General features: G+C 39.0%; 1 protein-coding gene across 8 annotated transcripts in view; it reads left to right on the forward strand.

Moving 5' to 3' along the window:
* The first annotated feature begins 5,993 nt into the window (after positions 1-5,993).
* LOC113569818 (MAM domain-containing glycosylphosphatidylinositol anchor protein 2) overlaps positions 5,994-24,923 on the forward strand; it is a 155,367-nt gene continuing 136,437 nt past the window's right edge. For all 8 annotated transcript variants that reach the window (XR_014124589.1, XM_035524822.2, XM_035524823.2 and 5 more), the window contains exon 1: positions 5,994-6,920. Coding sequence is in view for 7 of the 8 variants with exons in the window: in XM_035524822.2 (XP_035380715.2) it covers positions 6,845-6,920 (76 nt within the window). In the remaining variant the exon portion in view is untranslated. The remainder of the gene's footprint in view (positions 6,921-24,923) is intronic.

Here is a 24,923-nt window from a genome sequence, read left to right on the forward strand (position 1 = left end):
GCACACAGGAGCAAACAAATGTGTTAAAGCTGTAATGATTACATCTCCAAATGCACTAGCAGTCTTTGTTACAATAGAGCATTCATATCAGCCTTTAATGGGTTCCTAGGCATGTGTATTGCCTACAAGCTGACATAAGCTAATAGTAAAAAGCACTATACTCAGTTAAAAAGATTGCATTTGCATCTGATCAAGTGCAGGGGCAACCTCAATGTGATTGCTTGAATTTGTAATATACAGTTAGGCTCAGTAGCATAAACCCTTGATCTATACACTCTGCACTATACACTATATACTTGCCATAGCTAAGCACTCATGATGACCATGCTGAAGCAATGCTGAATGCTGTTGCTTCAATGCTAATGCTCTTCACTGTGTCTTAAAAATCCAAAAATACAAACTATATCAAAAGATGCATTTACAAAATGATAACTGATGTAATTTTTGGTTAATTAGGGTGTTTTTAGAACCTAATTATATGTAAATGTTTATTTTTCCAAGATGTTTTGCCATGAAGTGCCTAAATTTAGCAATATCATGCTGGACTGTTTACAGGTGGGTATCCTTTTTTGCACATGATTAAAAATCACTGTTGATTTTTCCCTAGAAAATCAATGACATTGTATACCACTCATTATTAAAACATAAAGCTTTTGACACAATCATTTACAATGTGAAAAACATAGCAGATTACATTTGTTTATTTCACAATATCTCTGAATAGTTATGCCATGTTTATTTATATATATATTTTTGCATTCAGAGTACAAGGACCAATGCCCCATGAGGCTTCTGGCACTCAGAGTTCACTGTACACTGGCATCATTGGCCCAGTGGATAATCTGTCCCATGTATAATGTTCCTGTTTATTCCTGCAATGTGATAAGTCCTAGCACACAGAAACCAGTTGTTTTGTAACAAACTTCCTAGAACAGCAGAAAGAGGCTAAAAGTAAATTGACTCTATTTAATCCACACATCAATTAAATAAGCTTACTACAAGGCAGAAAAGGAAATAAATGTGAATGGGATTGCTGGAATGTATAATGTACATTTAGATTTACATCGATGAAATAATCCTATTGTGAGAAAAAAGGAAATAAAAATCAATTCTTGGATAAAGTGGATCCAGTCTACAACCTATTAGGCTCAAGGAAATAAATGTTAACATTCCAATTTCTATGGAAAATGGCAGAGAAAAAAGCCCTTTTGGTTCATGGAAACCAGAACAGTGTAAAAATGTAACTACACCTTAAACACTGTGATAAAGCCAGATTCCAATATCTACGTTTTGGTTAGGGGAGAATTGTTCAGCAATATTTGGGTGCAGCTTGCGGCAATGCTCGAAGACCTAACATCAAAGCCTGAATCGTGGTGAGCCTCTCTGTTTTCATAGATCACTGTCCTCAACTTAGCCCAGAGAAGATCAGGATCATAACTACTCCTGTATGCATTGTGTGCAAAGTAACTACAATGGTTTTTATATACAGTAATCAAGTCATTTCACACAACATGCCAACCTGAAGTCTAAGTTCAAAAATATGACTGTGAATCAGTCTGATTGTCGATTTGAATACATTCTACAGACATAGTTTCTTGGTATGTTTTTACATAAAAAAGAACATTCAGAACACAGTTTGCCCTGAGATTGATGATACAAAGAATAAATTGGTATTGTATATTTGCATAAAATCAATTCAAGTGCATGATTGCTAATGTAATTCTACTTTTGAAAACTTAGAAAAATATAGCCAGTCTCCAAAAATAGACACAGCAGTTTAGCAAGAATGAAAAAGTTGCTTGAAAAGACTTCAACTCATTTGAAGCAATAGAAAATAACAATAATATTATTTTAGTGCTCCACATGTAATGTATTGCAACAGAGATTAAGGTAGGGTTTTAGACACTTGAAAATGAATAGTAACTTCTTTAATTTTTGGGAGGACCTAACTAATGATCATTCTTCACATTTATAAGGGTTCTAACCAACATTAGTACAAAGAACAAACTTAATGGAACTGACTGCTACTGAGTTACATACCATACTTTGATCATACTGCATAAAGTAGGAGTCACTTAAAGAGTGAGCCCAAATTATATGCATTACATTACATTTTGATGTGTGTGTAGTTTATATGTAAGAACAGCATTATTTTACCAAAGGCAAAGGTTCTCTGATTAAACAACAGTTTTATAGAAACTTAGTTTTCATGTAAAAATCAAATTATCTGCAGGCAGAGTTACAAGAAGCATCAAAATACTCTACCAATAAACAGAGCTGTATCATATTGATGGAATGTGAAACAATGTCCATAAAAAATGATTAACTTCAATATTTTGATAAATGGTTATATTATTAACTCTAACAATCATCAAAATAAACTGACAAGTCCCTGCATATTGCAAACTAAACTTCCAGAAAAGTGGTGTACTGAAAAATAATTTAATATAGCTCCCAAAGATTTGCCTTATTTCAAGTGTGCTGGAAACATCACAGCCAATTATTATCTGTGATTCTTTATGTAGAACATATTATTCGATGAATCTGTTTCTCAAGAGGTGATACTGACAAAACAATCACCTACAGTTAAATTGCAATACTTACATGAATACAAAACACACATATCCAAAGTTCTGGGTAAAAAGGTAACATTTCCTATGTAGCTGTATGAACCCAGCTTTTTTTCCTCAATTCATGCTTCTGGAGTATTACCTTCAGTGAATTTTGTTATTGCTGCAGGTTTCTGTGTTTGTGTCTCAGTTACACAAGCAGTCATTCATATATAATCATGATAAACATCTGCACTAAAAGAGAGAATGATTGCAACACAGATTGTTTGAACTGATTTTAGCTGTTTTAAATATATGACCATTATATATTTATTGACCATTATATCTTACAAAAATCTCAACATCTGAGGAGGTACAAAAATAAATATCAGGAATGGGTCTGACTGAACTGAAATCAGATGCACTGTAATGTAATTTACATGCTGATACAAAGCCAGTGATCTATTCCCTCATGAGTAAAGCTCATCTTTCCTGCCAACTCTACAATTTATCCTACAGTGACATAAAGGTTTATTCAGATGAATTCTCAGCAGGATCAATTAGATTTAACTTTACTGATTTACCCAAATGATAGCTATTTGTTTCTTAACATGTGCAAATATGTGCCTACCAGTTCTGTCCATGCAACTTTTCCACAAATAACAAATGGCACAGCAGCAACTACATTCTAAATGGCAGCTCTAGGATATGCCTCATTTATCTACAGCAGCCTTTTACTGTGTGGTTTGTGCTAAGGCAGCATGACGAAGACATCTCATTCTGCATGTGGTAAGATGACTGTCCTCATACTCACCTCCATGATAGTATATGATAGACATTTCTTATAAGAGTCACATGAAAAAACAATGGCCATTAATTGTTTTGTAGCTTTACCACAGATCCAGTAAAAATCTCCCAGGAACCTTTACCATGATTAAAATCTATCACCTCATTCCACAGTTCACTGATTCATTTACAGTTTCTTCATGGAACAGATTATAACTTGCTCTAGTCATATTTCCCCAACCGGCTACTTTTCTTTAGCTGTCGCATTTGCAGCCATGGGCCATATCCTTTCATTGTGATATAGTGCTGTGCCTATTTTCACCTCAGTAACGTTAGAATATTTCTAGTGCAGCCCTAGGCATGAATTTAGGATTTGTTAAAGAACCTCTACTGGGAAATGGAAAGATCTGAGTGAACAGACAGACATTTCCAAACTTCACCATGTCTTTATTTTATAACATTCTGAACCTTTTGAATATTGTTAGGGCATGTCTAAGTTATTTCTCCTTGCTATTTTCACCATGTAGCACCTGGTAATTAATAAAAGAATGTAATGCCCTCAAACATATTGATAACTGTTAAGTGTAATGTCCTTGTATGAACACAGCATATTTATTTTAATTCAATTAATTTTTATTTTGCATGACACTTCCTTACTACAGGCTTTGATACAAAGTGGTTTAAGAAATCAGGTTTTAGAACCCCAGATAGATTATTGGCAAGGAACAACTAGTTGTGACAGCATGTTTATTATTATATTATTTTAAGTACTCTTTTAAATTCAAGTGGTCTTATGTGAGAACATCATGTGGTTCACATTGACAAATGACACCAGCAATGTATGAGGATGTGTCTACAAACCAGAATGCTCTAAAGTATCACATATGTTCATTAACATGATGAATGATCATTCCATTTCAGATTTTTTGACACTTCTTTCTGTGCTTGTGTGTGATCAGATATCAGGATACATTCACTTGAGAAGACCTCAACAAAAGCTGACATAATGCAAAAGACTGCCCTCCTGATCTCGAGGATGTATTTGTCCATTGTGCTCATTGCAAATGGTCTGTAATTGTTTGAAAATTTAAAACATTATCCTCCATTTAGCTTTTCCCAGTGCCTTTCCTTCTTGCACTCTCAGAGACATCAAATAAGAAGAAAAAAACCCACATTCCACACAACAGTTGGTCTGAGGAGGAAAGGTAATTGCAGAAGGTTGGAACTATCAAAGTGCTTTGAGTTTGTGCACTGGGGCTGTGTCATTCCAGTCGTAACAAATCCCTGACGAGAATGAACAAAGAGAAGTTCAGAGTAATCATTCCCCTCAAATGCCACATTTGTGCAGTGATGTTGACAAAAGAAGTAGAGCATCAGGAAGCTTACAGCACACTATCAAAAGTGGGGCAAAATAATATTTAGTAACCTCGGACCCTTGACAACAGGAACCCCTCCATAGAATTAGTTGGGCATATAGGTGCACAAGCCATTGAAAAAATATGAATTTACCAGTATCTCATCAAAATTTTCTTGTGTATATACAGCATATTTTAATATGCAATACCCTTATCCTTCTCCCTTATGCTTATATATAATTTTAAACGTAACTTTTCCTTTTGTATGTTCATAGCTACATCATACAGATCAATTTAATTGCTCAGTTTAACTGTGTTGCAGTGCACAGTTTAAATGAGCAGAACACATGCATGCCAGGTATTTAATGTCTTCGCTGATAGTGAGCACTGCAAGAGGAAACTGAAGGAGATGATAATCTGGGTTAGACAGATGGAGCTTTAACTCTGATCCTCCCTCATGCAGAGCTGCTTCTGTCTATATGGGATGGATCACTGTAAAGAACAAGCAAAGAGCGAATCATCAGCAACAGACAGATGGGATTTTAACTCTCAAACAAGCACACTGGCACATGCATGTTCACACATGCTCACATTTACTAACTGTGCTATGTGTCATGAATACCAGGAGAGAGAGAGATCGAGAGAGAGTGAGAGAAATAAAGGTTTAAAATAATATACAGGATGAAATGGTAGTAAAGAACCCAAAAGCACCCAAAGAACACATATGAAACCGCACAAGCGTCAGTAGGGGGAGTTGTTTTACTGACTAGTTCACAAACTGCTTATTCACTTTTTTCAATATTCTACTGATAATCAGAGAAGACTGAGTTAAATCACAAATAAAACCTAGTTCTAAAACATTAATTTGGTTTATTTGTTCTGAAGGTTGCATAAAGAACATATCCATTGGATTGTTTATGTCTAACTTCTCTTAATCATTCCAACTATTTTGAACTGTCATGAAAAAACTTCGAACTTAGAACATTTAAAATGATTATTGTGGTGTTTCCTACAATCGTTATTCTACATGCACATATTAGTTCCATTCATTACCAATGACAGTCTCTCAGTATTTGAGTTTAGTTAACGGTGATAGGATAAACGCGACGACCCTCTTCACGCTTTGTTATTACAATGTTCGCAGTGTTTGTTGCGAATAAAACACGAGCAACCCTTTTGGGTATTCTGCGCTTCACACAGCTTTCTCTGTGCTGTGTGTAGTCTTCCATACAGATGAGAGCTGGAAGTCACGCACTCCTTGACGTAGCAAGTGAAAGACCGGCTGCGGTGCCGCTCCATTTCCATACCACGTATTGCGCAATGAGACGGATTGTCAATCCTCAGCCAGTGGCCGCTTGTGTTGCAAAGACCTGGATGGTGATACGCAAAGAAGTAAAGACTTAGGTTTTTCCACACGTTCACTCGTTTTGTGATTATGTGGAATCTTTGTGGAATCGTGGCAAAATTAGGTGCATGCTCATTTCTCATGGACAAGCTGTTTCTATCATTCTCCGCGGAAGAAACTCGCTCTCGGGATGTGGCCGTAATATAACAGTAAGGAACAGCATCATCAATCACAGTGGTCCAACTTCACCGCTGCTGTCCATTTCCTACTGGTCAGACATTTGCGAGGAGCAAGCTGCAGGTGGACGCTTCTGAAACGACAGTTCATGGTTTCTTCATGTCGATGGGATTAATCTGTGGCAGATGTTAAAACTGATGAACAACACGTCATTGCATACTGCAATTAAGAGCCAGTGTGTGATTTGCCGTGGTGTCTCTAGAGCTGCCACAAATGTGTCTTGCTCTTAAACATTATTGTGTCAGTTACCAGCGTCCTCATGAACTCAGAAAACTGTCTTTACAGACGTAGTGGGTAGCCGTTATTTCGCCACTATATGGCAAAGCCGTCGTTAATGTGAGGGCGATTTAAGACACATTTGCAACGTCTAGGTGATTTTTTACTTGATTTTACACGCAGCGGAAAGACGCTTTAGTATTTGCGTTCGTTAAATACGTCTCACTGTAATCAGTGCATACATTAATCAGCACCGGACCGCCGTTTAATCTATGCACGCGTGCTCTGCCTTTCACACCTCTACAAACCTAGGAAGGACTTCTTGCCGCTGAACTCGATATGTTGAGAACCACGTAATGATGGATGGAATTATCATTATTTTTGGGCTCATCACGCTAATACTGGACGGCGTATACAGCCAGGGAGTGTATGGTAAGTCAATGGAAGCTACAACGCCAGTCCACATGATCATGACCTTGTGATAAAAAATCTTCTCAATATTCGGACATTGATGTCTTTCCGTAGTTTCTAATGTATCGTAGGAATCGTTTTACTAAATACTTGTGGTTCGATATTTTCAAGACCGAAATCACAGGTCACAGGGCACGCGACAACGGGAAGCTGCCACAATTGATGACATTCCAAATGATCAATAACGTCAACGTATGTTTTATTGGCGGGTGGTTAGCTTATATCATTTTGTCAATGCAGCCCATGAATGAGAGGGTGTTTCCTCATTAACCGTAAGAATCAACCAGTGTTTCATAGCAAAAAAAAAAATTAACATGGAATTCATGGTAATGGTAAGCTTTTCAGAAGGGCTGGGAGTATAGCCTATTCATATTGGCATTCACGATATGCATACTACATCATTTCTTAAGTAGTGGCCCTTCAACGTCTCTTCAACCCCTTCTCTTTAGTCCGCATCACAGAATGCAACTAGTGGCATTCTGGTAGTGTAAATCTACCTTCAGTCAGAGGCTGAGCCTTGCATGGCTATGAATCATAATGTGCAAATGTCACAAGGGAATACATCTGAGTATTGCCTGGCCTGGGTTCTTGTTGCTCTGGGTAGTAGATGAAAAGCATGGTAGGTCTGTTGGTCATGCTTAGATATGGTCGGAGCAAGATCAGCAGAATTTGTCTCCATCGAAATGCAGTGCAGCAAGCACAGTTTGCTTCATTGAAATAGAACAGGTTCTGATGAACCATGAGACAACTAAAATCAAGCAGTTGCACAAATGGATTTTGTCAGTGTGAGTTGTGCTTTGGGTAAATATACATTTTTAACAGAAGGAACCAGGCCCAATATGTACAGTGGACCAATATGGTATTAAATTATTAGTTTTAGTAGCCATGCTTGCAATTATTACAGAGGATGTTTGTGATATTTTGGGTGAACAGTTATTTAGTTTTGACTGATTTGGTCATCATAGGGTGTATGATATACACTGATGATATACACAGTCTGATCAGTGGTACACAATATCAAAAATTAATGGTCAGTATGAAAGTTGAGAATTAATTTTAACCAAGATGTCTAAAGCATCAATGAATCTTAATGTGACTAAGGCATGTGGTCTGCCACTAGAATGTAATTTAACTCCATTATAAATACACTGGCTGCAGACTGTGAGCCCATTATTGATATAGAAATAACTACGGCCTGCTCTTTAGGTGAAATTTGTTGAGTTACTCATTGCTAGTATTTGCATTTCACCTGTCATATTCTATTACAGTACCAGGTGAATTTCAATGATTGTGGCCATCAGTCATGATCAGAAACCACAAAAATATGTTCTATGCTGAAACATACTTTGATTAGATACTAATTACTAGCCACAGAATACTTTAAATACTAATTACGTGCAAAAAGCCATAGAATAGTTACTAGAGAAACATTTGGGATACAGTCCATGGTGAATACTTTTATAAGCTGTCTGATAGTCAGCTTGTAAAAAAAAAAAAAAGTCCTATGTATAGAGTAATCATTAGAGCAGCAACAGAATGGAATTCAGAGTTCAATTTTTCAGTTGGTTATTAAAAACTTAAGCAACATAAAACTGATAGCTCTTCAAAAAACAAACAAACAAACAAACAAACAAAAAACTACCCAGTATGTAATTCGTGACAGTTGGCAAATAGTCATCCAATCATTAAATTAAAAGTGTGCCATTGTATAATCTAGGGGCTACATTTTTTTATCATTGTTTTTTTTTTTTTAAGGCTGTAAAAGTATGGGAATGTGTATGGCTGTACATTGGAGCATACTGTGAGAGGTTTCAAAGGGCATATTCCATCCAATCAGCGATGGTGTGTTTAATATTGGCAAGCACATAAAAAAACAAAAACAAATAGGGGCGAGTTTAGGTGACACTGCACCATCCTTACATGCCGCATCTTGAGGAAGCTATCACTGTATATCTTTCTGGCATGGTAACGAATCGAAAATAATAAAAGGTTATCATTTCAGATGAATAATGAGAGGATTTCTATATGCAGACCTTTGGGCCTGGTCTGTACTTTTGAATGTTATGTGAGTTTATATTTAGAGCAAAAGTTGCACCTACTTGTAGAACTCAAAAATTGGGATGGCTGATTATACAAACCAAAGATCCCTGAAAATGTTGGTGATATAGTCACTGAAATTCAAAGTTAGCTAGTGTTTAAGCAACCCAACACCTGTATTGGGTAGCCTGCTAAGAAGAAAATCTGTAATCCCTGTCCAATTTGTACCACACATGCAGCCAATTGTAAAGAACATCACATCACAAATTTTATATAACAAAAATATATTTGGTTTTGTGTGGTAAAACAGTAAGTTAGAATTATTTATTTAGATATAGATATTTTCTGTTATTCATAAATTAACAGTAAGGGAAGGCAGAATTTATGCCCCAAGTAATTTCTTACTACTATTAGCCAACTTTGATTTGAACAAAAATGTAGCACACACAATACAATGTTATGCTGTCTAAGGCATGGGTTAACCGCAAGAAAAACTGAACTAGTCCTACATAGATTGTTGGTCTGCATTGTAAGCAGGGGTTGCTGAACTAGAAAACACATTTGGACATGCATATGCTGGGCCCATGCGGCACATATTGTGTGCTTTGGATGTATTTAGGCAGACTTAATCTGGGCCCCTAAAGTGCATCTAGGGAGCTATAAGTGACAGACATATGACAGAGTGCTGATTAAATCACTGAATTTTAATTACAAGGTTGTTCCTCTAAAAATAACAGAAAAATGTGCTTGGCCAATTTTAAATGGATTTTTTAAAAACAACAACAACAACAACAACAACAACAACAACAACAACAATAATAATAATAATAATGATGATTATGATGATGATGATGATAATAATAATAAGTTAAAAGCCATTATGTTCAATTGAATTTTCCCCATTAGAACGGTACAAATCAGATTTCACATTGGATAGTGTATTTTTGGATGTGTTAAAAAAGTAAACATTTGCAACATTACAAATGTATAATTAGACAGTGCAAAATTTGCTCAAATAAAAATGATAGCTATTCTGGGTGTGGTTTCTGAGCATGTATGTGTATATATTTCTGTCATCAGCATGCCTTACACTGGAAAGCATAAACATGTCTGAATTTTCAGTTAGTTGACAACATTCGCACTTTGAATTAAACACCCAAATGGCAATGACAATTGTAAGTTAATGCCAATACATTTATGGGCAAATACAATTGCAGTCTGCATCCTTACCAGATAGGGGCAGTACTAGGGCTGGCCATACTGAGCCAGTTATTTGGTGTAGATGCTCTGACAATGAGCAAAACATCACAGACCACATATGTCTGCCCTGCGATGGGCCTAATGTGGCCACTATTACGTATCTTTCCACAGAGAATCTTCAGTTCCAGTCCTGGATTGCTGATCTGGAAATTAAATACTAGGGCTACACTTTCTATTATGTGACAGAATGACAAATTTTTAAATTCTCAGACACATTTAAAAAAATGGAGCTAATTATGGTTGCTGCCGAGTGTATGTGAAAGTCTGTTCACTAATGGTTTGTCACTGTGAACCTTTTTCTTATTGAATAGAGAACCTTTAGACCTTTTCCCATCTGATTCTCATTCTTTTTTCATAGCCATGGGCATAACTTTTGAAAATTGTTGGAAACAAGGATGAAGATGAGAGGAAAAAAACTTTCATGAGCCCTCAAATATACCCAAACCAGGGCATTGTATGCATTTTGCCTGAGAGTTATATAGCTAGATAGCTAATTATCAACTTCAAATTCTACGAGTTCTGCGGTCTTGTGTAAAAGCTACTTAGCCCTGGCTACTTTGATAACCATCGATTGAACTGACGCTCTTATATCCGTATCTATATTATTGATCCTTCACCATCGATCTGCCCACTGCAGCAGAACTGTTCTTTGATGCACTTTACTGCCACCAGAGCGTCACATGTCAATTGAATGTAATGACTGAAGACATGGTCTGCATGGTTTTAGTAATGTTTTCAGAAAGTGTGCAGTGAGCTATTATATGAACGATCTTAACAGGGTAACTTTCAAAAAGTATTGAGGGCAAAATCAAGAATTTAGAAGTCAGGAAATGTTCCCACTGTAATTACACCTATGATCCTAGCTCAGATAAAAACTACAGCACTTGTTATCCCAGTTATGCCATGCTCTTGTGTGGGGCTTTTTAAATTGGATCCTTTGATAGAACTCTTGGCGCTCTGGAAAATGCAAACACGGATATTTTTATTTCCACACGAAGAAAACACTCTATTGTGGTGAACCATTGGTGGTGTTTGGGGATATCCATGAAAAGCAGCTAAGTTTATGTTCTTTTGCAATAAAGCGGTGTCAGAGAGAGAGAGAGAGAGAGAGAGAGAGAGAGAGAGAGAGAGAGAGAGAGAGAGAGATGGCATGGAGCTTGTTTTTATCAACATTGCATATTTCCTGTGCCTGAAATATTAATCCCACATGGGTATTTTTGTGTAAGGTATACAGAAAAGTAATTGACCATTTTAACAAATTTAAAACAAAATGTTATTTGGATCATGAGATGTTTATTAGATTGACATGAAACACTGCGTATATTCTGTGGATAAATTAATTGCTTTTGCAGTCACATAGAAGTCCATAGAATGAAGCTTACTTTGGGATGCATTTAAGACTATATCTAAGATGAGCCACTGCTAATGCATTTTGTATTCCATAACATTATTTGAAGAGCTGGATCTTACAGTTCTCATGAGCTGCAAAGAAGAAAGTGCTGTCACTTTTTAACAATCCTCTTTTGCCTCCACTGGTTACTGTTGAAGTCAAACTAACTTCTCAGGCATCTTTTCATGAGTTGCTTCAGATACTTGACTTCTGAGCTATGCAAATTTATTTGAGTGGTGAAACGAAAGTGGCCTTTGTTGCATTTGAGCACCTTCTCCAGAGTCCTTCATCAATTCCCTCAGACCAAGACCTTCACAGTTCCTACAGTAATGATAAAGAGAGCGAATAAAATTGTTTTGCCTGTTTGAACATTACAGAGTGGTCTACTGGAGCAAGCAGAGCCATTATAAAGACTGATTACGGTCTTTAGCTCCTGAATTGGTTCAACAGCTTTATCCTGACTGTGTAGATTTTTTTAGCTTTGAGGATTTGTAGGAAATTAAAAAGCTACTAAGGAGTGAACATGAGGTTTATGTGTTCTAACGCTCACTAGTTCTGTGATGAAAGTTTTTGTCTGAAATCCTTTATACATTTTTTTTAGTTGCAACTTAAAGGATGGACGTGGCTTCTTGGTAGATGAAAGTATATGTTGCCCTAGTGTATTTTAGGTGCACACCACACTGGTTTGGATCAGTTGATATCGCTACTACTGAGATCAATAAACAATCAGAATAGTCTTCAGGAATATCTGTATACCTTTTTAAAACCATCATTTTGTTGTGGAACCGATAAAATCTGGTGAAATCCAAACTCATCTCTTTAATGTCTAAATAAACATGTGATATAGCCCATGATATTTCAGACATTTTTTGGCCTAAAAGTCATTTGTGTGCAGTGAGTTCTCATAGCTATCATCTATACTTGGCACATAATACATAATCGTTAAGTTGATTTTTGTAATTTCTTTATTTCTGAGTTTTTCCCCCATACTGTTATTGTTATATATTACTCCAATGCCACAGTGGCCGATGTGCTAACATCCCCAAGGCCAAGTGTTTGCCTTCTCAAAAAGGCTGTAAAGCACACTGTGACATGTAGGTGGCCTCCCATTGATTAAGGCACCGTGCTGATGACATGGGTGGGTTGAGTGTTTGGCATGAGGTTTGTTGGCAGTCTCGCGTGAACCTTCCCCCTGTGTCACTCGAGCCCACACATCCATTCTGAGTGCAGCTCCTGTGTGAAGTGATGTCTGTTGTCATGGTGACAACATCCACAGTGCACTTGTCACATCCCCAACTTCCCTGCTTCCTTTTCTATGCATGCCAGGGAATCAATCGCCGAAAAGAATGCGAAGTGATTGCAGCCCAAGAGTCCTCACTGCCTCGCACAAGCAGAGCACAAGAGAGAAAGAGAGAGAAAAAATAATCTCCTAGGCAACTCAAAGGGGCTACTTATCTCTGTAGCAAGTAGTGTTTAAGTAGCTCTGACAAGCAAGGAACAGGGCTGAGGTAAGCATGTTGACAGTGATGCTTTCAGTAGTCTTAATGCTTCAAAAGTCAATGATAAACAGTTCATGCAGCAGGCAGCCTCAAACACATTTTTCTTTTTCCCCCTCTCTTATTTATCTTCCACATTTCCTTTCTTCTTCTCTGCTCAGGGAGTCACACAGCAGTGAACATAACTCTGCTGTTTCCTTTTCACACTGTGCAGCCAGTGTTTCATCTGGCTGTATGTAGGCCAGGTGAGATGATGAGACACAAATTAATGGGTTTCCCAGATATGTTTCACCATCCATGCACTGGCATATCAAATTATTGTAAGCAGGTTTGTCAAAGGGATGCAAGAGACTCCATTCGTGAACATGTGACAATGTGATTATGTGATCAAACTCCTAGATATTTGCAAAGGTCTTTAAGGTTATCAAATAATGTCCAAACATGGTGTATTTGTAGTCAGAAGGTAAATACAAAAGTCAAATTTAGCAATGGACAAGTTTATAGATTACATTTGTTTTGAGGAGCATCACTGATTGACATGCACTCATACCGTGCAAAGAGAAGGATTTTATAAAATTCAACAATTATATTTAAAGATTACATTCAAAATTATAGGTAGATGAAGTACTGGATAGGAGCAATGAGCTTTCTCCCCAAGTAATAGTAAGTCAGTAAAATGTGCTTATAAAGTTTGTTAAAAACAACATAAGTTGCACCAAAGTACTTTACACATATGAGTAAACATTAAGATAAGGTAAAAAGTTAAAATGAAAGAACATTTAAAGAACATTATTCAAAAATACACCACAAAGTGTTACGACCTCATCCATACCTCGACCTCCAGACTATAACTGGAAGCGTGAGAAACATGGTTAGACAATTGTGTAGTGGAAGCGATGACACACTTCAATAATACAAAGATTTTCAGTGATAGCCAGTGTATTGTACAAATATATACAATATATACAAGAGACAATGTGACACTGGACTGTAAACATCAGGAGTGACCCATGCCAAAATAATAAACCAACCCACACTAGAAACAAGACACTAACTTAATCTACACACTTAACCAAAATAAAATGCACACACAACTATGCTTAGTCCCAAGGTGAAAAACATAGGACAAAGCCACACTCCAAACAAAATGGCAGTCATTCCCTACTTACCAGTGAATGCACAACATTGGAACAAAGTGAAATATGTACAAATATACAACAGCAGACTAAACTATAAGGGCAAGGTCAAAATGGGAAGCACAGACATACACAAGTTAAATTATCATAGTACAAATACAAACACAAGTCTCCAAACAGACACAGTTCTTAGTGCTCTCCTCCAAAGCCTTTCTTCACTGGTCTTCTTTCTTCTACCTTTTATTCTCTCTTGTGGCAGGCAGAGTCTTTTCTCATTATTGGTCTGCAAACATGAAACTAAGCAGCAGAATTCTGAAGTGGACCTCCTGGAAGCAGATCTGGAATGGAACACAACCACACTCCACACACATACACACAGACAACAAACAGACACAGAACATATCTGTGGCTTGAGAACCCCCACCACATAACTTCAACTATTTTTAAGAGAAATGTTATAAATACATTTTAAATATATATATTTAAGATGAAGAATCAATTACTTTGGAGTCCTCAAGTTAAGGCTCCCACATGGAGATGTCCTTGTTTAAAATAGATTTACTATAGAATCTCTGAAACATCCAGGCCTCTAGTTGTTAGTACAATGGCTGCTTCATAATCTGAAGAAGAATTATTAGGGAAAAATTACTTATTTCTCCGTTAAATTTTGACTTAAAGGACAGTAAGGAGGGAGTACATCTGATCTCAATAGGTAGACTGTTCCAAAGCCTTGGGACTGGCTAAAAGAAATTAAATACTAAAATAGATTTAGTACAGAATCTCTGAAACATCCAGGCCACTAGGTGTCAGTACAATGTCTGTTTCATAATGTGAAGAAGAATTATAGTGGGGAAAATACTTATTTCTCCATTAAGTTTTGATTTAAAGGACAATAAGGAGGGAGCACATCGGTTCTCAATAGGTAGACTGCTCCAAAGCTTTGGGACTGTCACTGAGAGAGTGTGGTCACTGTTTAGCTTTTTCTTTGAACACGTGGCCTTCAGCAGAAGCTAATTTCATGAAATTTCAAGGCTCTTGATGGTATAACTGAAGTATGTTGACTATATCAACAGGAGTCAGCCCATTTAGTTTTTTAAAACCCACAAAAAAGTTTGAACTGGATTCTGAATTGGATTGGAGGGATGCTAGGATTAGTGTAATATGATTTTGCTTCAGCATTTTGGACTGCAGCCTGTAGCCATGCTAATGAAAATTGGCTAACCCCAAGAAGCTATGAGTTACAGTATTCCAAATGAGATGAGACAAATGCATGAATCACCTTTTCCAGGTCATTGGCCGACAAGAATGTTTAATCATGCAAATATCACAGAGGTGGAAAAAGCTGCTTTTGGTCACAGTACAGATATGCTTATCAAACTTTAGTTCCGCTTCAAAGATCACTCCTAGGTTTCTTAGCTGTGGTTTGACATAAGATGCAAGGTGACCCAACAGAATAGAAAATTTAAACAATAAAAAAAAAAATAATAATTTATACATTATGGAAAACAGTGGTGCATAAAGGCAAGCCTACCTCCCTCAAACCAGCAACATAACATCTTCCTCTCAACTAGGGTGCAAACGTTATCCTCCCCTCCTCCTTGGTGTATACATTATCCTTCCCTCACCCAGTGTACATGTGTTATCCTCCCCTCATCCAGGGTGCATACATTATTGTTCCCTTACCCAGGGTACATACATTATCCTCCCCTCATCCAGGATGCATATATTATCCTCCCCTCACCCAGGTGCATCCATTATCCTTCCTTTATCCAGGGTGCATACCTTAAGCTCCCCTCAACCAAGGTGCATACATTATCCTCCCCTCTTCCAGGGTGCATATGTTAACCTCCCCTCACCCAGGGTGCATAGGTTATCGTCCCCTCACCCATATGCATATGTTATTGTCCCATCAGCCAGGTACATACATTATCCTCCCCTCAACCAGGGTGCATATGTTATCATTCCCTCACCAACATGCATACTTATTCTCCCCTCACCCAGGTGCATACATTATCCTCCCCTCTTCCATATGTTAACCTCCCCTCACCCAGGGTGCATACGTTATCGTCCCCTCACCCACATGCATATGTTATTGTCCCCTCACCCAGGTACATAGATTATCCTCCCCTCAACCAGGGTGCATGCATTATCCTCTCCTCATCCAGGGTGCATACGTTATCTTCCCCTCACCCAGGTGCATACATTATCCTCGCCTTACCCAGGATGCATACCTTAACCCTCCCTCACCCAAGGTGCAAACGTCATCATCCCCTCACCCACGTGCATACATTATTCTACGTTATTCTCCCCTCACCCAGGTGCATACATTATCCGGCCCTCTACCAGGGTGCATGCATTATCCTCCCCTCACCCAGGGTGCATATATTGGCCTCCTTTTCCCAGTCTCATTCGTTATCTTTGCCTAATCCAGATGAGTATGCTTACCTCATCAGTGGTCCAACCATTGAAAACTAAAGAGAGGGTAAAAATTTGATTATGTAGGAGTGCTTTTATCAGATGAGAAATTAAATCACTTTAGATTTCAGTGGATTGGAAAGGTAATTTATACAAGGAAAATAAAGCAAGTGCTGTAAAAATAATGGAAAATAATGTAGAATTTGTCTTTTTGATTAAATACTATTTTAATCAGGTAATAAACAATTTACAAGAGCATCTGAACTGTTTTGAAAGTTGCTCTGTAAAAAGCAATGAAGTAATAGCCATGGTATTCACATTCAAAATTCACATTCAAATTTCTCCTCTCCTCCTCATAAACAGCATGAAATGGGCTGCCAAAGTCAACAAGGAAACATCTTGAAATTTTCACTTTTTCTTAGAGACTCGCAACTATTCTTTAAATCGTACATACTTATGTGAATACAACATCTCCTGCTGTGTGTACATTCAATATGTTTGAATATTCATAGCAAGCTGTTGGGCTTATGTAAAGAACCACCTCAATTTGGAGTCAGTTGGCATGCATTTGAGGTTAGGCATTAGACAGTCAGTGATACATAGAGAATACTGAAGCAGCCTTATTGTTTATTGTTTTCCAGTGCCGCAAGACAAATGGACATGTCCTCTGGGAAGATGCTGTCAGATAAAACAGGTCACAGCTCTGTTAGGAGAGCTCATCACCTTGTATGGACTGGATCCATAGCACCTTTTAAAGAGAGAGGATTGAAGACAGTCACTGTCAAAGATCGTTTATCAATATGGAGCAAATATTGCTTTATATTACAGAGAGAGAGAAAGAAAGAGAGAGAGAGAGAGAGAGAGAGAGAGAGAGAGAGAGAGAGAGAGAGAGAGAGACATAGAGAAAGGACAATGGGAGAAGAATTGTTAACTTGGAAGGCAAACCTAGAGCCATGTAGTGTAATAAATGTTTCTAATGATTTATATTTATATATGGATTTATATCTCCGATTTCATCTGTCATGGTAATATCAACACTACTTTTAAAGCTTTGTTTGTTTCACAGCCCCTAGATTCATTTTTGTAGCTAGCTAGGTGCAAGTAAAACTGCATAAAACAAGCAAAAGTTACTCTGTAGATAAAGTGGAATCCACATGCTCTTTTGATCAGAACATGCTGTGTAATAGCAGGGAAACATTTTCACGTTGTAATTAAAATAAGATGATATAACAGCATCACTACCTATACAACTTTGCAATTTTTTGTAACTTGTTACTGATTACAGATAGGCAAGTTCAGATTACATTTTTTTTGTAGATGTCTTTGAGATTGTTTTAGACAGTCTGAGTGTTTGCACTTGTGTTGGGAGTCATGCAGATGAACAGATGCTCAATGCTGATTTTACTTCAATAGCCATTTCCTCTTCTCTGTCTCTTCCCCTGTTGTTTTGGAGGTGATTTAGTTGAAATAATTGGATACATGCTGCCCACCCCAAATCCCCAGAATTTTAAGGCAAACTCTGATTTTCATCTTTGCCGGTCTCCATGGAAAACACCAACCAATGGGAAAAAGTCATTCCTTTGAACTTGCAAATATCAAATGCTTCTGTCAGTGGAGGGTTAGCATCCAAAGATGCCTCACCATTACTGCTAGAAGAACACAGAAACTTTTAGGATAAACAGCGAATAACAGCAATAAAAGTCCTCTGGAAATGAAAGATGGATTCAGCAGGCCTCTTTCCAAAATAATCATACTGCAGGTTTGCTGTCAGTGCAGTTTGAAATGAAAGCGGTCTGCCGAAGTCATGCTGAGCTTTACAACAACAGTGGCATATTTCTATATTTCTATAAGCATGAGCACATTTATCTTCACTGAGGGAGAAAGTACAGTACATCTGTACTACACTTAGCTTCTCATTTTGATTTAATATAGACTAATGGACTAGCAGCCAGAGTAATGGAAATGAACATTTGATTTGGATTTTGTGCACAGCCAAGCTTGAATATGTCTCTTAAGTTGGTAGCATTTTTTTTTTTTTTGCATGAGCAAATGAAAGGCTGTGTATCACAGTGTGCAGTAGTGGGCTTTAATTCATAATCCATTGTACCAGTGATGTGTAGTGCCTGCATGCTTCACTCTCCTTCTTATGAATTACATTAATTAAAAATGACAAACAAGAGACTGGGGGAAAAATTCGCTTTCTCTGAAGGTGTCTCATTGCATGTGTAAGTATCAGTGTACACATTCAAATGCAACTGTTTGTGTGCATGTGCAAGATTATGCATGTGCTCTGTCAGTGTGTTGTGTCACTGGGCTTTGGTTTGATCAGAGCTTTGAAATTATGCTTTGCTTTTAATAGCAAGGTGCCCCAGAAGAAGTCCAAGAAGGCCCCGTCCTCGACCTGCCCCTCGGGAGAGCATCTCTCCCCACCTGGACTTGCTCCTCTTTCTCTGGTCCAACCTTAGTCTTAGCAGCAGGAGTAAGCAAGCCACAGGCACACTAGCCCTGCTGGTGGATGGTCATCTGACTAACACTCTGGACACAAAGGGTCTTCCCCTCTCCTTGTCCTGCTATCCCCCTTCTCCCCCCCCCCCCCCCCCACATTATTTTGTTCTGTCCTTTTGATTACCTGCCTATAATATGGCACAACCAGGTTTTTTTGTTTTTTTTTGTGGTTTGAGCTTGCGTAAGGCACTTCTGTGGTAATGCGTGGGTGGAAATGGAGGTATGGGTTAGCCGCATGCTTTTTCAAATTAACCTGGGACAGCAGCCTGGGCTCATTCTGTCATACCTCCCACACAGGCACGTGTGTATGCATGTGCGTGTGTGTGCGGGTCTCATCTTAAACAGTTTTACCTGTCCAGGAGCCAACGACTCATTCAGAGACGCAGTGCAGCCTGACCATGAAAGGTTATGATGGCACAGTGGACAGAAGTCAAACAAACGCACTGTCGGTGATACGGGCTATTATTCCTTGGTGTTGCGATTTGGGTGCAAGCTGCACAGTTCTTTCTCAAGGCAAAGTTCCTGAGCTGGAACACATGGTGAAGGTTGTAATTCTGTGCTGTTATCAGATATGTGACTGCTTCTTAGTGGGGGGCAGAGAAAGTCATAAAAATTACTTTACTGTAAGTCTTATGAAACAGTGAAAAAGCAGGCTTTTAACCTTCATTGCTCTCCGAAGCCTCATTATTTCCTGAGAGTTTTTGAGATTTCCATAAAGCACACTGCCCATTTTATTAACCATAATTCCCCCAAGCAAGGAGATTGTGACAAAAGTTTACATCTTGAATTTGAAGTGTCATCATCCAGCCCCTTGAATCCTGCATGCTTTGCTGACTGTATCTTTTTTTGCTCTGTGTGTATGTGTAAATGCATGTGTACATGCTTGTATCTGTGTATGTACTGTACATGGGTTGAATTAAACCAGATCTGGTCTCGACCTGGATGGCAGCATGTCCATACATATGCAGTTCATTAAAAAATGTCATAATCTGCTTTTAAATACAGTATATAAAAAAAATATCTATAGAGGTCACAGAGGGATTGGAGTCCTCAAGTAAATATTGGGAAAGGACTTAAGTCTGTGTTGCTTGAGGACAACAGTATTTGGCTTCTGTCTCACATCCTGCGTTTGCCTTTTTTGTCAGAGAGGAACATCTATGGATCAGCCAGCGCACTCATTGCAGTAGCTGCTATTGCACCTCACTTGAAGCAAAAGACCTGAGGTTGGCATGGCTCCACCTGTGCTCGGCACCATTATGCTATTCTGAACCAGCCAGTGATCTAAGTGACTCAATACAGCAGGATGATCTGCATCATGGAAGTTCCTATGGCAGCATCCACTGTGACATATGAGTCACTAGACAAAAATAGTAAACCAATTTATTGCATTTCTTGAGGAGCATAAAATCATTTTTAAATGCTTTAAAAAAAAAACCCTGTGGGCCTTAAATTGGACAGAATTCATTTTGAATTTGTTAAGAGGAGAATTCAACACCATATTTAATTACAGTCTCTTATGGATGCCACTACATCCATGTACTGTACTTCCACACTGAGATTATAGTTAATTCATTTTTATTCACATCTGAATTTAAGGCTACCATCTGGCTATAACATCACTAGAGGTATTAACCTTGTCTGATTTTTTTTTTTTCATTACTTGATCATTTCCAGCCACTTTATACTAGGTATTCCCACTTAAGCAGAAATGATTAACAGTAAATGCTTGCACATTTTTGTACTATTGCCCAAATACATATCTTATTTGATCTGAAAAATGCAAAAGAAATGTGAATGAATCTTCATTAGATTACAAGATGAATGTTTACACTGAGAAAAATGTACATGCAACTTTCTTTACACAGTTTGCTCATGGCTACTGGTTGTCTTGGCAATGTAAATGTCTCTTTTACATGTAAATGTCTTTTTTACATGGATGTGTCAAGTGCTTTTTGTCTTATACTGTAGTGTTTTAAGGTTCTCTGAATGCAAAACTAGTCTTTGTTCAGTTTGGTGCAGAGATGAGAAGAGAATACCTAGCAAGATAGCAAAGGGAGTTGATACATGAGTTGCATCACTTTTGAGAGAGGTAAGGTTTTTCATAATGCATAGCCTAGTGATCTCTGTAATGGTTGTTCATATGTTAAATTAGCGTATATGCAAGTCTTTCTGGAGAGAATCTGTTATTTCCAAGCTATCAGAACTGATTGTAACACTGATGCTGATAATGGAGAGACCCGTGAGGCCTGAACACAAACCCACAAAGAGAGAGATGGGAAGGACAGGTTATTTCTAATGATTAGCGTTAAGGGAAGTGCACTCTCTAGGGGGTGCTGAGCAGCAGAAGAGGTTCCTTACAGGCAATAGAAGCAAACAGAATCTTCTACACCTAACTATGTGTGCGTGTGTGTATGTGTGTGTTTGTGAGATTTCATAAAGACCAATCACATCAGCTTCTACAGTTAACTATGTGTGTGTGTGTTTGTCAGATTTCCTCAAGACCAACTCACCTCAGCTTATTTAATCTTACTTAAGAGGATGAGTTGCTGCCATTTGTGATTGAAATTTTGAATGGATACCTAAAATTAAAACAGTTCTACACATTCTTCATTAGCTCTGTCCCCTTTTCTCAATGGTGTTATGGTGCAGTGACAATCACTGTGTGTACACTTACATCAAAGCTTTGTGATTGTCACAGTAAAATGTCAGATAAAACTTAAAATTATAAAACAGATAAAACAAAATTATATAATATATATAGTTTGATTTTTCATGTCTCTATATTGATGAAATACACATGTATAGATAACTGTTTTGGGGTACCTGATCATAATACAGTGGGGAAAATTATTATTTGATCCCCTGTTGAATTTGTAAGTTTACCCCCTTACAAAGACATGAACAGTCTATAATTTTCATAGTAGGTTTATTTTAACAGAGAGAGACAGAATATCAACATAATAATAATAATGAATAAAAAATAATTAAATAAAGATTATAAATTAATTTGTATTTGATTAAGTGAAATAAGTATTTGGTCCCCTACCAACCAGCAAGAAATCTGACCCCCACAGACCAATTATGTGCCCATGAGGCACAAAAATGAATCCTGTCCCTTTAAGAAAGTACTCTTAATCTCACCTCATTATGTACATAAAAGACACCTGTCACAGAATCAGTCTCTTCCATTCAAACCTCTCGACCACCATGGGCAAGACCAAAGAGCTGTCAAAGGACATCAGGGACAAGATTATAGACCTGCACAAAGCTGCAATGGGCTAAAAGAACATCAGCAAGAAGCTTGGTGAGAAAGAGACCACTGTTGATGCCATAATTCGAAAATGGATGAATTACAAGATAAGTCGATCGCCCTCGTCCTGGCGCTCCATGTAAGAGCTCAGCTTGTGGGTTAAGGATGATTCTGAGAAAGGTGAGGTGTCAGCCCAGAATTACATGGGAGGAGCTTGTTAATGGTTCTCAAGGGAGCTGGGAGCACAGTCACCAAGAAAACCATTAGTAACACACTTCGCTGTAATGGATTGAGATCCTGCAGTGCCCACAAAATCCTTCTGCTCAAGAAGGCTCATGTACAGGCTCGTCTAATGTTTGCCAATGAACATCTGAATGATTCAGAGAAGGCTTGGGAGAATGTGATGTTTTCAGATGAGACCAAAATTGAGCTCTTTGGCTTCAACTCAACTTGCTGTGTTTGGAGGCAGAGAAATGCTGGATATGACCCCAAGAACACCATCCCCACTTTCAAACATTGAACTGGAAACATTGTGCTTTGGGGCTGTTTCTCTGCTAAGAGTACAGGAAGACTTCAACACATTGTGGGGCTGATGAACGGGGCCATGTACCGTACACTCTTGAATGAGAATCTCCTGGCTTCAGCCAGAACACTGAAGATGGGTCGTGGATGGGTCTTCCAGCATGACAATGAGCCAAAACATACAGCCAAAGCAACAAAGGAGTGGCTTAAGAAGAAGCACATTAAGATCCTGGAGTGGCCTAACCAGTCTCCAGACCTTAATCCCATAGAAAATCTGTGGAGGGAGCTGAAACTTCGAGTTGTCAAGCGACAGCCTCAAACCGTTTAGGATTTGGAGAGTGTCTGTAAAGAGGAGTGGGCCAAAATCCCCCCTGAGACATGCGCAAACCTGGTGACGAACTACAAGAAACGTCTGACCTCTGTGATTGCCAACAAGGGTTTTTCCACCAACTACTAAGTCACGTTTTGCTTGAGGATCAAATACTTATTTCACTTAATCAAATACAATGAATTTGTAACCTTTATTTAATGTTTTTATTTTGGATTTCTTTGTTGATATCCTGTCTCTCTCTGTTAATGTCACATTAAGGCCCCTCTCCCCAAACGTCTCCCTGTGTGTGCGTGGGTGCGCGTGGGTGTTCGTCTGCATGACCATGCCCTCCTTGTGTTTCACACCTGCTCACATTGTGTGTCGTTAGTGTGTATGTATATCAGTCCTTTGTCTACATACTAGTTTTGTTGTTATTTGAACCAGGTTAGCTTGCTAACCACGTTTTTGTCTATGTATATAATAAAATGTTTCGTCACGTCAGACACAGCTCGTCCCCGCCTCCTACTTTGCCTCCGAACGTCACAGAAACAACGACCGTCAAAGGATGCCAGGAAAAAGGAAAGGGAAGAAGGGGAGTAAGCGCAAGTCCTCAGCCCGTGCAGGGAGGCACCCCGTGTTCTTGGGTACCTCCTGACTCCCGCAGTAGGGGAGTGTGGTCCTGGTGTGGAAGCGAGGGAGTCACATGGGGCTACGTTCAACAACCTAGACTGGTACAATGACTTCCAGTCCTCTGAGTCGGACAACATGGACTTCTGCAACACCAAAGAGAGACCGTCGCTCCTCCAGGCCTTGCTCTATGGTCCTGCAGTGGAGGAGGAATCCGCTGGGTCCTCTATGGACCTTTGAGAGGGCTATGCGGGTGATGGAGCGAGGAGGGGGTCCTATTACCCTTCCGGGGACCACCAGGAGTACTACGGCATGCAAGATCAGAGTGAGTGCCAAACGGACACCGACCTCTGATCGGAATACACGGAGGTCAGCTCCCAATCGTGCTCAGAGGTCGATCAGAAGGAGAATCTGGCGATGGAGGTGGCTCTCCATTGGGATTCTCCTTCAGATATGGACACAGTGTTGGCGGACTCTGAAAGCGAAGAGCCTCCAGTGCCCAAGGTGCCACCTAAGGCACCGCCCAGGAGACTTTCAAAACAAGCAGGCGGCTCAAGGGGGCTTGTGAGGGGGTATTGTCCTCAGAGGAGGACACTCCCTCAACAAAGGATTGTAGCCCCAAAGCTCAAGCGCCTAAGCCGAAGCCACCTAAAGGCAAGAAGGCGGCGTCACTGGGGCCCGCTCCCGAGATGGGCCAATCGACTAAGGCATCTCCGGAGGCACACGCACCGAAGCCTGAGCAGCCACCCCCACACGTCGGCGAAAAGGGATCCCGTCCAGCCCAGACGGACTCCAACCCAGCCGATGATTGGGGGCGTGGCTGGGGCTCCTGCTGCCTTCCCTGGACTGATTAGCAGCCATTTGTGTAATCCTGTTGTTGTACCCGTCCTGATCACTGTGTCTATCCCTGTCTTGGTCACAGTACCTGTTGCCTTGTCTTCATTCATGTCAGTGCCCGTTCCCGTCAGTGTGTCCGTCCCTGTGTCTGTTGTTGTCCTAGTCCCGGTGTTTCCCCC

The sequence above is a fragment of the Electrophorus electricus genome, chromosome 7 (genome assembly GCF_041902795.1).
Source record: "Electrophorus electricus isolate QZ-2024a chromosome 7, ASM4190279v1, whole genome shotgun sequence".
In the NCBI taxonomy this organism is placed as follows: Eukaryota; Metazoa; Chordata; class Actinopteri; order Gymnotiformes; family Gymnotidae; genus Electrophorus; species Electrophorus electricus.